We start from the raw sequence: 13,013 nt of genomic DNA, 5'->3' as shown, positions 1-13,013 counted from the left end.
GGGTATAGTGCGACCTCTATCCCATTGTGTATAGGCTGTGCGTCATTGTGCCATTGGGAAGGGGGGCTCTACATCTGTTTAGCGAGTGAATCTAATGGCCATAACTTGTTAGACGAACCTTTGAAATGCTTTATAGTGAACCCTGCCGACCTTCCTTGGAAGTGGGTCAAAAGATTAGCTATCTCGGGCGAAAGGGTAAATCATGACTAACGGTGAAAGTGTAAAACCTCTGCAGAGTGTAAAACTGGTATATCAGTCGTGCTCACGGTCACGAGCGGTGTTGGAACATTTACGGAATAGATGATCATTAATGGTTAATGATGATGAACACTGATGACACTGATGATAAAGATGCTCACTAATGAATATTGTTTATGCTATTTATTATTGATGTTTATCTGATCATGTGTTTATGGGCTTATGATAACTTTGTTGCCACCCTATTGCTAAAATCATGACTCAATAAAAGTTAATCGCAGTTAAACCAGTGTCAGCCTTTTGAGCCTTGTGAACCCCATGTTATATTTGTTGAGTACGACATGTACTTACGTTTACTTTATTTTTTACATATTTGGAAAAAAAATCCCAAATTGGTACCAGATTACTAGAGTTTGGAGGAATTAGGTTTGTGATCAACCAGTCAGTTATCCCTGTGGACTAAAATCTTCACCCGAAAATCGAAGTTGTCTTTCCGTTGTTTGCTATCTAAGGTTATATTCTTTATACTAGGAACGTTATATATTGAGCATTGTCTATTGATATTACCCTTATTTGTAGCTATATGTGATAATTGACTTTCTGTACTCACATATGGTGCGTATCTGGTTTTATTCTTAAAATCGGGTGCTACAATTTGACACCATATAAGAAATATATAATTTTTTCAAGACGACAAGTGCTTGTATGCGATTAAACGATGCTGAAACTTTATATTATTTTTCTTGAACATCTTAAAGATCTCAAATGCAAAAACTCAAAACTACAAATTTATAGATCTCATTAAGGGCTACAACTTTCATATAGAAAGTATCTCTATTTGACACCATGTAAGAACGATATGATTTTTCCAAGACGACAACACTTGTACACGATTAATATACTGCTAAAACTTTATTTATTTATTAGCATCTTAACGACCTCAAATGAAAAATCTTAAAACTAGAAAGTTGTAGATCTCGTCGAGAACTATAATTTTCATATAAAAATCATCTTCATCTAAGATCGTATAAAAAAGATATATTTTTTTTTAAAATTGCACCTAGCCACGCGCAGTCTAGATGGTGTGGCGTTACAGTGCTACCACGCCAACGGTGTTAGATTTGGAATTTGTTTTAAAAAATAGTTAAAAAAAATCCCATGAGACACTGGGACAGCCCCCATGCATGGGCATGGCCTTGGCCTCGGTCCCCATTCCCCACGGACTCAAAAGGGAAAACCGGGAAGAAAGAGAATTTTTTACAGCAGCAGTTGTTACCGGTAAGTAGGGATGAAAACGGTACGGATATTTTTCGACCGTATTCGAAACCGAATCCGTTTAAAGGAGTTAAGATCTATCCGTATCCAAGTCCAGATATCCAACATCCGATATCGTATCCATATCCGAATACTCAAATCGCATATTTATGATGTCGATATCTAATCGTATCATATCCGACATAGTTGACACTATCCGTATTCGAATCCGAACAAAAATATGAAAACAAATGTAATATCGGTGATATCTGTCCGTATCAATTATATCCAATCATATCCCAACCATGCACGGCAGGATAGTTGCCGGTGCTAACACAAGCGCCAGTGCAGTGCAGTGCAGCAGTGGCCTGGGAATCCCAGTGGCATGATCCAGGAGTAGGAAGCCCAGGATCTGGAGCCAGGATAGCGTAACAGTAACACTGCCCAGATGATCTTCAGCCAACCTTAAACAGTGCTCTGATTGAGAAGAGAATAATCCCAGCTGAATAACAGAACAAGTCAGTAAAAGCAGCCTGCACATAAATCCATTCCTTCAGTTGCACTTCGATTTTCCCAGCAAAACTCTATTTTAGTACACTTCACACAATCCCAAACCACGGGGGAAAAAGATGTGAAATAACGGAGAAAAATATCTAGTGCCTAGTGGTGTCTCGAGGAGAAGGCAGCATATTTACAGAGACTCAAAGGGCGCCAGATTTGTGAATTTGTAACCAAAATGCTGCAAACTGCAGGTTTAACTCATTGGGACCATCAGACAGACGATCCATCTACTCCGTGCTCCGTGATATCACCTCACCAAACTTCATGAAGAGCTCGGCGTCGGACGCACTGGATGAATTGGCGCAGGAGAGGGCGCTGCCACCTCGTAGACCGACATACTCGCTGACGTAGCTCGGAGCGGTGGATGACTTCTCCGACACCTGTGGCTGTGCCTGCTTTGGGAGCGCACCTGGGCGGACTAGGCTGTCCAGGACACGCGCGACCTCATGCATGGTTGGCCGATCCGATGGTTGCCTCTTGCTGCAAAGGAGTGCCAATTGGAACACCTTCTTGACCTCGCCAAGATCTTTGCACGTGTCGGTGATGTCTTGGTCGACCATCTCCATGACCGTGTTCTCTGCGGCTTTGGATAGGATCTGAAGGTAGAAGATAGCAAATGAGGACAACAACTTTCATTAGTTCAGCAAGTTACAAATACAAACATTCCTAGACAGAAGCGTTATTTCCCTGTGCCGCCAATACATCCAAGAAAGGCAGTATTAATTCAACTTTGGGATTTTATTTTAAAAAGACTAGGACGAAAGAAGTTAACAATATTACATATCAATGATCTGTGAAAAAGTAAAAGTGTGCAGCATGTAAAATTTTCTGGCACGTGATTGAAGGCAGGGGACAAGTATGGCAGGCTTTATGGGACACTGGCAAGTTATAATTGAACTTTCACCAGCCATACAATGAATCACACCACCACAGTGAGCACAGATCTATTCACATGATGGGTTTCATGTTGCTGGTCCCCTCGGATGGAACCAGATCTAATGCACTTGATTGAGTACATATTGAGCCATAAAATCCAAAGGCTTACGAAAAAAAAAAAACAAGTAAATTATTAGAAAAGTAAAAAGATACATGAAATAGTTACCAAGTGATGAAGATTGCACTCATCGTCGACAGGCTTTTTGCCAGTAAGCAACTCCAACAAGACAATGCCGTAGCTGTATACATCCGATTTCTCGTTGAGCCGGGATGTTCGTGCATACTCAGGGTCAATGTAGCCAATGGTGCCCATCACGTATGTTGATGTGTGCGTCTTCGATACACACAAGCTCTTGGCAATACCAAAGTCAGCAAGATGAGCCTCATAATCTTTGTCTAGGAGGATATTCTTTGATTTCACATCCCTGTGAATTATTCGCGGGCTGCATTCATGGTGAAGATAAGCAAGCCCATGAGCAGCACCAAGAGCAATCTTGAGGCGAGCCTCCCAATCGAGTTTCTTTTTCTTCGATGAAGCTGCTAAAATTAACAAAAATGTACCAATTAGAACCCTTTGCAGGAAGTTTACGATTGTCTTGTTAATGCATTGAAATACCCTAAGCAAAGGAACAGTGACAATATCCAGACATCTTTATAGGAAAGTGGCCATTAGGTGCTTGCTGGCAGATGAACATGTGAAAGCTAACACAAGTGAAAAAGAGACTAGTCCTCTAAATACTATGCACTTTGCCAAAAATGGTGCTATATGCAGCCTTACTCCCAAATGTAATCTGCATTTCACTCACCATGTAAAATGTCCCAGAGGCTGCCATTTTCCAAGTAATCATAGAAAAGAAGATTCCCAGAAGGTGACAGGGAGTACCCCTGAAGGCTTACAAGATTCCGGTGTTTGATGCTTCCAACAGTCTCAAGTTCAGTCTCAAATTCCTTCAAGCTCTGGGGGTAGTGAGCATATAGCTTTTTAATCGCAATCGGCTTGCAGTTCTTCAGATCACATCTGTAGACTGTACTTGAGGCTCCGTAACCAATAATGTATTTTTCGCTCAAATTTTCAGTCACCCTCATTATATCATCATATACATGGAGGGCCATGTTCATGTGGAGGATCACAAGCTTGGGAGGAACGTTGCTTGATGCTGCAGCAAGGTTATCTGTCACAGTCAATTAGTAATATTATTTAATTAAGAGCCATACAAGTCACATAAATTGTCAGCACATCTGAATTCTCAACTCGGGAGACAAGAATGAAAACTCTTTGGGACAAAATGATTTGAAACTTCCAATATGACTAAACATTAACAGTTACAAAATAGCTATTAGTTTTTTTTTTTTTTTGGTTAGAGCAACAGATGGGAAACCAAAAAGATGTATCACCTGGTTTGTTTACAGAGACATCTTTGAGCACTGGTGAATTCTGTGGCCAGCAAACAGCTACTAGGATAACCAGCAGAATAACAAGCCCTACAACACCAATACCAATAAATGCAACCTTTGGGGCCTTTGAGGTAGAGGCTGCAAACGAAAAAAGAGGGGATGGTTTATTAGTGATTTATTTATGCTCAGAGCAACTTAATGAAGGTAACAATACGCATACATCTCTTCATTCGCTCAGCACTGGGTAACTGTGTGCATGAAGAAGAGCGAAGCCAATAGCCACAAAGTCCAGGGTTACCCAAGAAGCTGGAAAGTTTAGATATAAATATGGATTTGTGAACAAAGACATTACAAAGGAATCATTTAATCCCAGAGGACAAAGAGCACCACCTGTCGGGTGAAAATCGTGAGAAGTTGTTGTCTGTAGGTACAATACCATAAAGGTGGTTGTATGATACATTTCTGCAAAAGCGCTCAAGAATAAAGGCACCATAAGTGAAAGCCAGACACAGACGTTTAAATAACTTTTTCAGCTGTTAACTTACAAGATATTGAGACTCAAGCAGTAAGTAAGTGAAGAGACATCTCCAGTAATATTATTGCTTTCTAATTTTCTGAAAGGACAAAAAAAAGGATAAAGATCAGCCTGCAATAATTGGCACAGAATGCACAGAATACACCATTAATATGCAGTCCATTGCTTGAACCTTTTTACTGTACTTTATCGTTTTATCAGTTTTGAAATGATATCAGAGGAAACATGTACACTTACAACAGTATCAGATTTTGTAGCATCCCAACCTCTTGAGGAATCAGGCCACGGAGGTGGTTGTAGGACAAATCACTGAAATGAAATAAAATGTGTCAACGTTACTTGCATAAGAAGGGGTCAACGTAGTAGAATATTCTTTCATTATAAAAAAAAAAAAACTAGTAGAGATTTTAGCACTGTTAGGTCAGAAGGTGTTTACATCTCCATGATGCTCCTCAAGTTCCCAAATTCAGCAGGAATGTATCCACCCACATTATTTTTGCTTAAGTTACTGCAGGAATTACAGTGATATCATACCATGACATCATTCAAACATTTGCATTAAAATGATAGGTTATAAGACTTACAGTCTCAAAAGATGCTCTAGTTTCCCAATAGCTGAGGGAATTGAACCAGTGATCATGTTACAGGATAAGTCCCTACAGATATCTTAATGTAAGATATCATAGCACCCAAAGCAATTACTTGAAAACAATGACCGATTAGCTGCTGGAACTTACAGAGTGTCTAAATTTCTCATTCTTGCTACCTCAATTGGAAGTGCTCCACTGAGATGATTTGATGACAGATTCCTAAAAGGTATGGATGAGTACAAATTATTAAGTGATATGATCAGATCTGTACTATTATATAGTGGCAGCCTAGTTGATCAATTAAAAATACAATTTAAACAAGAAAATATTAGGAATCACCAAACCGCTTACAGATAAGTCAGACTCTCGAGCTTGTGAAATGAACGTGGAATGGTTCCATTCAATTTATTGCCATAAGCATTGCTGTCACAAGAGCCAGAAGGTTATGTATCATGTATCAAACCGCCAAAGATGCCATAAAACTTCAGGAGAACAGATGGAACTTACAAACTAATGAGATTTGCACATGAACTTAAATTCTCAGGGATAGGTCCTATAAGGTTGTTGTTTGCAAGGTTCCTGTGAATAATAAGTGACAAGCGACATTGACAAACATCTAAATTAGCATTCCGTAAGCATCATATGTAACAAATAAAGGGCGTACCCAGTGCAGAGAGCTCCCGCTCTGTGCGGGGTCTGGGGAAGGGTGTTAGTGGCAAGCCTTACCCTCGCCTGTGCAATGCGAGGAGACCGCGACTCGAACCCGGGACCTTCCGGTCACAGGCGGTAAGACTCTACCGCTTGCACCAAGCCCGCCCTTCATCATATGTAACAAATATGAAAAGAAATATACTTACAATTCAAACAATTCTGTGAGTTTTCCAAGATCAGGAGGAATGAACCCAGTCAACAGATTGTCATTCAATTCCCTGAAACCAGTTGTATTTAAACTGGGAAGAACACTGAACTAACAAGAAGCAAAGTAACATAAAAACTACACCCTTACAGGTAATGCAGTGTCGACATATTACCAAGCTCTGGTGGTATCGATCCAGTTAGCCGGTTGCCTTGCAGGTATCTATCAGCACAACATACTGTGAATGGGCCTTACTTATGATTAAAAAGTTTGATGAAAGCTAGAATTTTTTGTCAGTGCAACTGCGCAGGTAAAATCATCACTCATGAATCAACTATGAAACAAATGCGTAACAAATAAAAAAAAAGAGCTTACAATTTCTCAGTGTATGTCAAGTTGCCCAGTATAGACGGTACTGGGCCAGATAGCTCATTGAAACTCAGATCCCTGGATCATTACAAAGTAAAAAAGAAAAGAAAAGAAAGTCCATTAGTGCTACTACCTCTGCTTAAAACTCAAGAAACCTTAGAAGCCATAATTTAACTTACAGCACTGCAAGTGCCTGCATAAGGCCAATCACTGATGGTATAGGGCCAGAGAACTTGTTCCCTTGCAAAGACCTGATACAGATAATTTACATATTTCAAATAACTGCTTGCAATAATTAAACCAAAAGCATTTCTTTCAATAAACAGAATTACTATCACATACAACGTAGCCACTTGCAGGAAACCAATATTGAATGGGATTTCTCCAGTAAGGTGATTGTTTGACAAATCCCTAAAATACTGAAAGGTCAGGAATGCTCTACAAGTGAAATATTGATCAGCATTATTCAAAAGGAATAGAATGTACATACAAGACCTGAAAGCTCGTACAGTTCCCTATGGTTTCTGGTATTGTACCCGTCAAGCTATTGTTCTTCACATCACTGAGATAAACATAAATAACATTCTGAATTTAATAAAGGGCATAACTTGCTCCGTGATTATAAACGAAGGGAGGCAATTCACTCACAAGTACCACAGACCAGTTAACTGGCACATATCGGAAGAGAGGCTTCCTTCTAAACTATTGCTTCGCAATCCCCTGCACATGAGAAATTTAGATATGAACGAGTGTGATGAACCAAAAGGTGGCTTCACCCTACATTATGTGTATATATAGTGTAAATATCATAAATGGTTCAAGCTATAAATGACATAAAATTACTTTGTAAGCATTTGCTAGGCTCTTAAACTAGGCAACAGAGGTACTAAACAAAAACAAAATTTCGTCCTTCACAAGAAATACTTACAAGTATTGAAGAACCTCATTCCAATATATTAGATTCGGAATTTCACCACTTAGCTTGTTTTGAGCCAAGTCCCTATGGTGCATTCGCATTAGATTAAGCTCAATTAATACCACATAATATGTTATTAGGACTTACAATATCTTCAAATTTGGAAGTTGAGAGAGTGTCGATGGAATCACCCCCACCAGCTTGTTGTTCTTCAAAATCCTATGAAAACAGGAAACAGCACCACACATGGTGAAACAAGCAGTGAGTATAATTTTGTTTAACCTATACCTGGCATGAAAAATATAACTTACAAGTTCTCAAGGTGCTTCAGCTTGGATATGGAGAATGGTATGTCTCCTTCTAGATTGTTAGAGGACAAATCCCTGTATCAAAACAGGAGTGCTGTTAGGGAGTATTCGTATAGAAATATAGGGATGGTAATCAAGGACAGAAGAAATGTTAATTTAACAAGGAAAAAAACCTGCAAAAGAGAGAGAGAGGGAGAAGGGGGGTGGGGGGGAGGCTAAATATCCAATACTGAGGGGAGTTTACAGTCAAACAGGCCAACGAATAATGGAAACTAAACCATTTTTTTGCAAAAGAAAATGACATGAGCAAAACTGAAACCTGCTTACAGAGTTTCAAGCAACGAACAATCACCAATCTCATCAGGGATCTGTCCCGAGAGTCCATTCGACTTCAAATCTCTAAACACAACCCAACATACAGTGAAAAAAAGGGTTAAGCACAACTCAGCATCTGACGTTCATATGAGGAAACAATGCAGCATCACTACATTGAGACAACACGTTGCAGACTCCCGATGACCGGTGAGATTTCACCCTCGAGGTCGAGCCCAGAGAGGTTGCTGCATCGCATACAGGAATGGCATCAGTAACCGCACATCGGCGCTAGCAGTAGAGTGAGAGGGCAGTAGCTTCGCTACAGGAAACTCCTTACAGCGCGGCGACAGCGAAGGTGATGTTGTCGCATAGCACGCCGCGCCACGAGCAGTAGCCCGGCGATGCGCCGTCGCCGGACCAATCGCGCAGCGCGTTGCCGCCGTCGCGGAAAGATTTCCTGATCTCCAGCAGTGTTGCCCCTGGATTAGTAAAAGCAGCGGCAGCACCAGATGAAGAAGAATCAATACAAGGAAGTTAAGGAAAAACCGGAGTTCGTTAGGCGAGTAGAAAAAATGGATATCAACGGAATACAAATTAACACCCAAGGAAAACTAACCAGGTTTTACGGCCAGAATAGGAAGAGAAGAGCAACCAAGCACACGAAATGGCAGTAAAAACGCATTTTTACCCAAAGGCCAAAGCAAAGCGCATGAATACCAAATGAAAAAAAAAAAAAAAAAAAAAAACAGAATCACAACAGGCCTCGCTCTAGGATAGGGGTGGTGTGCTCGCTAGCTAGCTAGCTAAGCTCGGGTTGCCGCGGCGCTGCACTGCAGAAACTGCTCCCCAAGGACAGCAAGGAACAGAAGATGCTACTACGAACAGGAGGCAGGATTAGATTAATCAAGTATTTTACCAATAGGAAAAGGAGCCGGATATAAACAAAGACCACGCCCCCTAATGCTAAAAGCGGCCGGCATCCTAGCAGCAGCGCTAATAAAATACCAGCACGCAGCACAGCACGAGCAAGCGCAAGCGCAAGCACCCGCGGCCGGCCCCTGAATCCTATCTACCTGCTCTCTCGAGCAGCGCGAAACCCACCGCCCGTATCGTAAAACCTCTGCGGGAACCGAACCGAAGCACAGCAAGTCGGCGGGAACCAACCGTCCTCGGCGACGGCGGCGGCCGCGAGGAGGAGGAGGGCGGCGAGGGCCCGGAGGAGGCGGGCCATGGCCGGCGCTGAGCCGCGTCGGGGTCGGGGCAGCAGTGTCATTCGCTCGCGGGGCGGGGTGGCGCGGTTTAATTTAATGGACTCGGGGTTTTTGGTTGGTTTCTCGGGATGCCGAGCCTTGCGCTCTCCTCGTGGGAAGCGTCGGGTTGGCGAGGCGAGGGAGGAGGGGATTTGGGTTCCTGTGCTGCGAGGACAGACGGCGGAAGGGGGCCACCTCCATGTGGTTCACTGCTCCATTGGTCGTCACTTCCACTTGGCCCGGTTGGATGCCGGGATTACCCGGATTTTTACCGTCAGACTCCATGGATAGCCGGGGTTCTCTGTCCATGTTTATCTGAGCTGTATTTTTGAATTTTTTATCAAAAGCTGGCTTTCTAGTTTTTTTTCTGAATTTTGTTTTTGCTATTAATTTTCTAATAAATTTTAAGCTTCTCAACCCAACAAAAAACTAAACAAGTTTTCTAGAGCATGCTTTTTAGTTATTACTTATCGTAGTTTATTTTCTTGTAAGCCAGCTTTCTGGTTTTTTAAAAGCCAACTCAACAACCGGGTGCTTGTTTCAGCAGAAGCCAGATAAAAATTGAAACAAACAAATCTAAAAAGTCACAAGTTGTATGCAGAGGCATGTGTTTATAAATGCTGAAATTTCAATCCTTTAAAAAGGGAGTATAAAATTCGTTTTTCGGAAAGTTAAAAAAATATCAGTATACATTATATCAAGTAAATATCATTAGATTATATTTTTAGAATATCTTACATGAGGCAATATAAGGTGTTATGTTTCAACAAAGTATGTATGGATATTGTATTGTTTTATTCCATATGCTGACTTTACATTTGGTCTATTGATGTTAGACATTTCTTTTGGTGAAAACATCTTACATGTCCGAGAAACACATTATTAATAACAAGTTTGATGCTATCATACGTGAATTCATTTGCGGCTCATAGATAAATCCGTTTTACATCCTAATGACAGTAACTACAACCATAATACCGCTTGCCCACCGTAACAGTGACCTAGAGAACAAAGGTCATGTTCGCTTGTTATAATCTGTACTATTTAGCTTGTTTTTTTCAGTCGAAATAATGTTTTTCTCTCACAACAAATTCGTTGAAACAGTATTTCGGCTCGTTTTTTCAGCGAAGCGAATATGACGGAAAAAAGGTGCAGTCGGATAACAATGACCTAGAGAATTTGACGTTGTATCGGAGATGATTTTGAACGCTGCCAAATCCAGGTATAGATTACCTGTAGCGTGAACACTTTACACACCGGCGACTTTTACACTCCGAATCGCACGTAACTGAATTTGCGCAGGCAAACGTTTTGACTTTTGAGTGAAACACCGAGAGCAATCTACATGCAAGACTGTGAGCAGCAACGGAATGACAAAAGTCATGTCTTATAATCCGTTTTTTTAGCTTTTTTTAGACGGTACGGTGTTTCGGCCAGCGAGGCGAACGGAGAAAAAAAAAAGAGACGAGTGTCGCGCCCTGCACTCACGCCTCACGGTCACTGGCGCCGTGGCGGGCGCGCGTGCATGGTGGGCAGTGGACACGCCCAAACTCTTCCGAAAGCACGCCGAGGCCAGCGAGGCCCGGACGCCGGACGGGTTGGCAGTTGGCACTGGCCCAGACCCTCGTCGGCGTCGCTGACACCCTCCCCATCCTGTGCGGCGCGCAGCAGTGTCGTTCTGGTCCAGGCAGAGCCGCAGAGCCATGCCCGGACCGGGGCGGCCTGTGTGTGATTCTCCACGCCCCGTGATATCAATGAGACAATGACACCGCCTGCCCTGCCGTCTCGTCAGACACAGCTTTGAAATCGATCAAAGATCCCGTTTGTTCGGCCGGTGTTAAAGCCGGTTTAAAAGTCGGTCGAAGCTATTTTATTGTAATTTTTTTTTAATTCTATCTAATAAGCTGGTTAATAAGTTCAAACTAACAAACTCAAGTAAACGGTCTCCTGGTCTTCGTCATCCTAACACAAATGCTCATGCTCGTCACCACACGTTCCGCTCTTCAAAATGGACAGAGCATAAACATCGACCATGTTCGCTTGTTATTTCAGTCGGGGCTTATCAGTCAGTCAATAATATTTTTCTCCCATAACAAATCAGCACCAGCCAAACTTATCAACCTAAAAACCAACCAGCGAAAAGGCCGTGGCAAATGAAACAGTTGACTTCTTAACTCTTAGTACGTAGGGTATCTTTAGAAGACGAGGGAGAAAACTCAGCCGACAGAAAGCAAAGCAGCACTCAACGAAGGCGGATATATTATATCTCTATATGACTATGGCCTTGTTTAGTTGCCAAACTTGGAATGTGTAAAGTTGGCAAAATGTACTGTAGTGATACTGTAGCATTTTGTTTGTATTTGGTAATAATTGTCCAACCGTTGACTAATTAGGCTCAAAATGTTCGTCTCGCAAAGTACAACCAAACTGTGCAATTAGTTTTTAATTTCGTCTACTTTTAGTATTCCATGCATGTACCGCAAGTTTGATGTGACGGAGAATCTTCTTTTTATATAGTGTCAAAGTTGGGAGTTTGGGAGGAACTAAACAAGGGCTATGTTTATCCTGGGCACACTGTAGTTTGCCATACATTCATGAAACAGCAGCATGGATTCTGTTCTCCCGGTAGACGGTGATTCTTTAGGGCTTTTTGGATCAATCGTTCTCCTAGTGGATGGTAGGGGATTGAGGGTGAATTTAGTTCAATTACCCCTCAATCCTCTCTAATCCATCGGGAGAATGGTTGAATCCAAATGAGCCCTTTCTCTTTCTGCTAGTAGCAGCATATGATATGCATTCCAGATTTCCAGTAGCAGCATAAAGATACCTCTGTAAAGTAGCATGCACAACATAAGAACGGGCCATGGTAAGATTAACGACCTACTGTGCCTCTCAGGAGTCAGGATTCATTCTTGCTTCCGGCGGCAGAGCAGCAGCCTTTCTGGATTAGCATGTGCGGTGCCGACTGGCGACTGTGGAAAGCTTTGCTCTGCTTACCCCAAACACACCATCTCAAAAGACCCCCCGTGCTAATGTTCCACGGGTTAATCATGCCCCATTCTTGAGCAACCTGATTTTTTTTAAAGGTAGCAGCCTGATCTTTGAAGGGACGACGACCATGAACAAAGCCGAAGGGCTGCGTCGGCACGGGCGCGCAATGGCGCCTCTCTCGTCTGAAACATTCGCAGTATCATTCGTGAGACCTTCTGTTCATCTGAAGACTGGAGTTCTCCGGGGCTGGCTCCCGCCGTCCGGTCACATGAAGCATGTATATACATATGTGTGATTGACTGCAGTCTGCAAACCTGAACAGATGAATGCGCATGCGCTAGTTACAACAAGCTTGGAGCTTGTATATCTATCTACCGTAGACTTGGGTATAAAAGATAATGGATATGGTAGAATTCTGCTAAAACGTAGACTTGTCCTTGGATTTGTTCCCTACTTGTGATGTTTTGTCTAGCTCCATTAGCGGGAGTATTTTAGTCTTTTGTCACCTATCAGCGCTTTCAGTCCAAATTGTTGAGGTC

At 42.1% G+C, this 13,013-nt stretch overlaps 1 protein-coding gene across 2 annotated transcripts; it reads right to left on the bottom strand.

The window, feature by feature from the left end:
• Nucleotides 1–1,957: 1,957 nt before the first annotated feature.
• On the bottom strand, nt 1,958–9,606 carry LOC136475016 (LRR receptor-like serine/threonine-protein kinase ER2). 2 transcript variants are annotated; one of them, XM_066472573.1, is made up of 27 exons: nt 9,398–9,606; nt 8,571–8,712; nt 8,407–8,478; nt 8,246–8,317; nt 7,922–7,993; nt 7,758–7,829; nt 7,623–7,694; nt 7,343–7,414; nt 7,185–7,256; nt 7,037–7,105; nt 6,874–6,945; nt 6,701–6,772; nt 6,476–6,547; nt 6,327–6,398; nt 5,977–6,048; nt 5,821–5,892; nt 5,617–5,688; nt 5,464–5,535; nt 5,316–5,387; nt 5,117–5,188; nt 4,890–4,958; nt 4,735–4,806; nt 4,565–4,650; nt 4,345–4,482; nt 3,756–4,121; nt 3,116–3,489; nt 1,958–2,609 (listed from the first exon to the last, which is right to left on the bottom strand). In XM_066472573.1, the coding sequence occupies exons 1-27, from the start codon at nt 9,504–9,506 to the stop codon at nt 2,241–2,243; spliced, it is 3,018 nt and encodes a 1,005-aa protein (XP_066328670.1). In that variant the 5' UTR covers nt 9,507–9,606; the 3' UTR covers nt 1,958–2,240. The 2 variants fall into 2 exon arrangements, with proteins under 2 accessions (XP_066328670.1, XP_066328671.1); XM_066472574.1 differs by having other exon boundaries at nt 3,116–3,486.
• Between the last annotated feature and the right edge of the window lie 3,407 nt (nt 9,607–13,013).

The sequence above is a fragment of the Miscanthus floridulus genome, chromosome 8 (assembly GCF_019320115.1).
Source record: "Miscanthus floridulus cultivar M001 chromosome 8, ASM1932011v1, whole genome shotgun sequence".
Classification (NCBI taxonomy): domain Eukaryota; kingdom Viridiplantae; phylum Streptophyta; class Magnoliopsida; order Poales; family Poaceae; genus Miscanthus; species Miscanthus floridulus.
The sequence above is the reverse complement of the archived record's forward strand: the minus strand, read 5'-3'. Positions and strand labels throughout refer to the sequence as shown.

Coding starts and splice junctions, on each gene's coding strand:
- LOC136475016 (XM_066472573.1), bottom strand. CDS start 9,506: ATGACACTGCTGCCCCGACCCCGACGCGGCTCAGCGCCGGCCATGGCC. Junction 8,318..8,406: donor CTGCAACGTGTTGTCTCAAT/GTAGTGATGCTG, acceptor GGTTGTGTTTAG/AGATTTGAAGTCGAATGGAC. Junction 7,415..7,622: donor AATGAGGTTCTTCAATACTT/GTAAGTATTTCT, acceptor TCTCATGTGCAG/GGGATTGCGAAGCAATAGTT.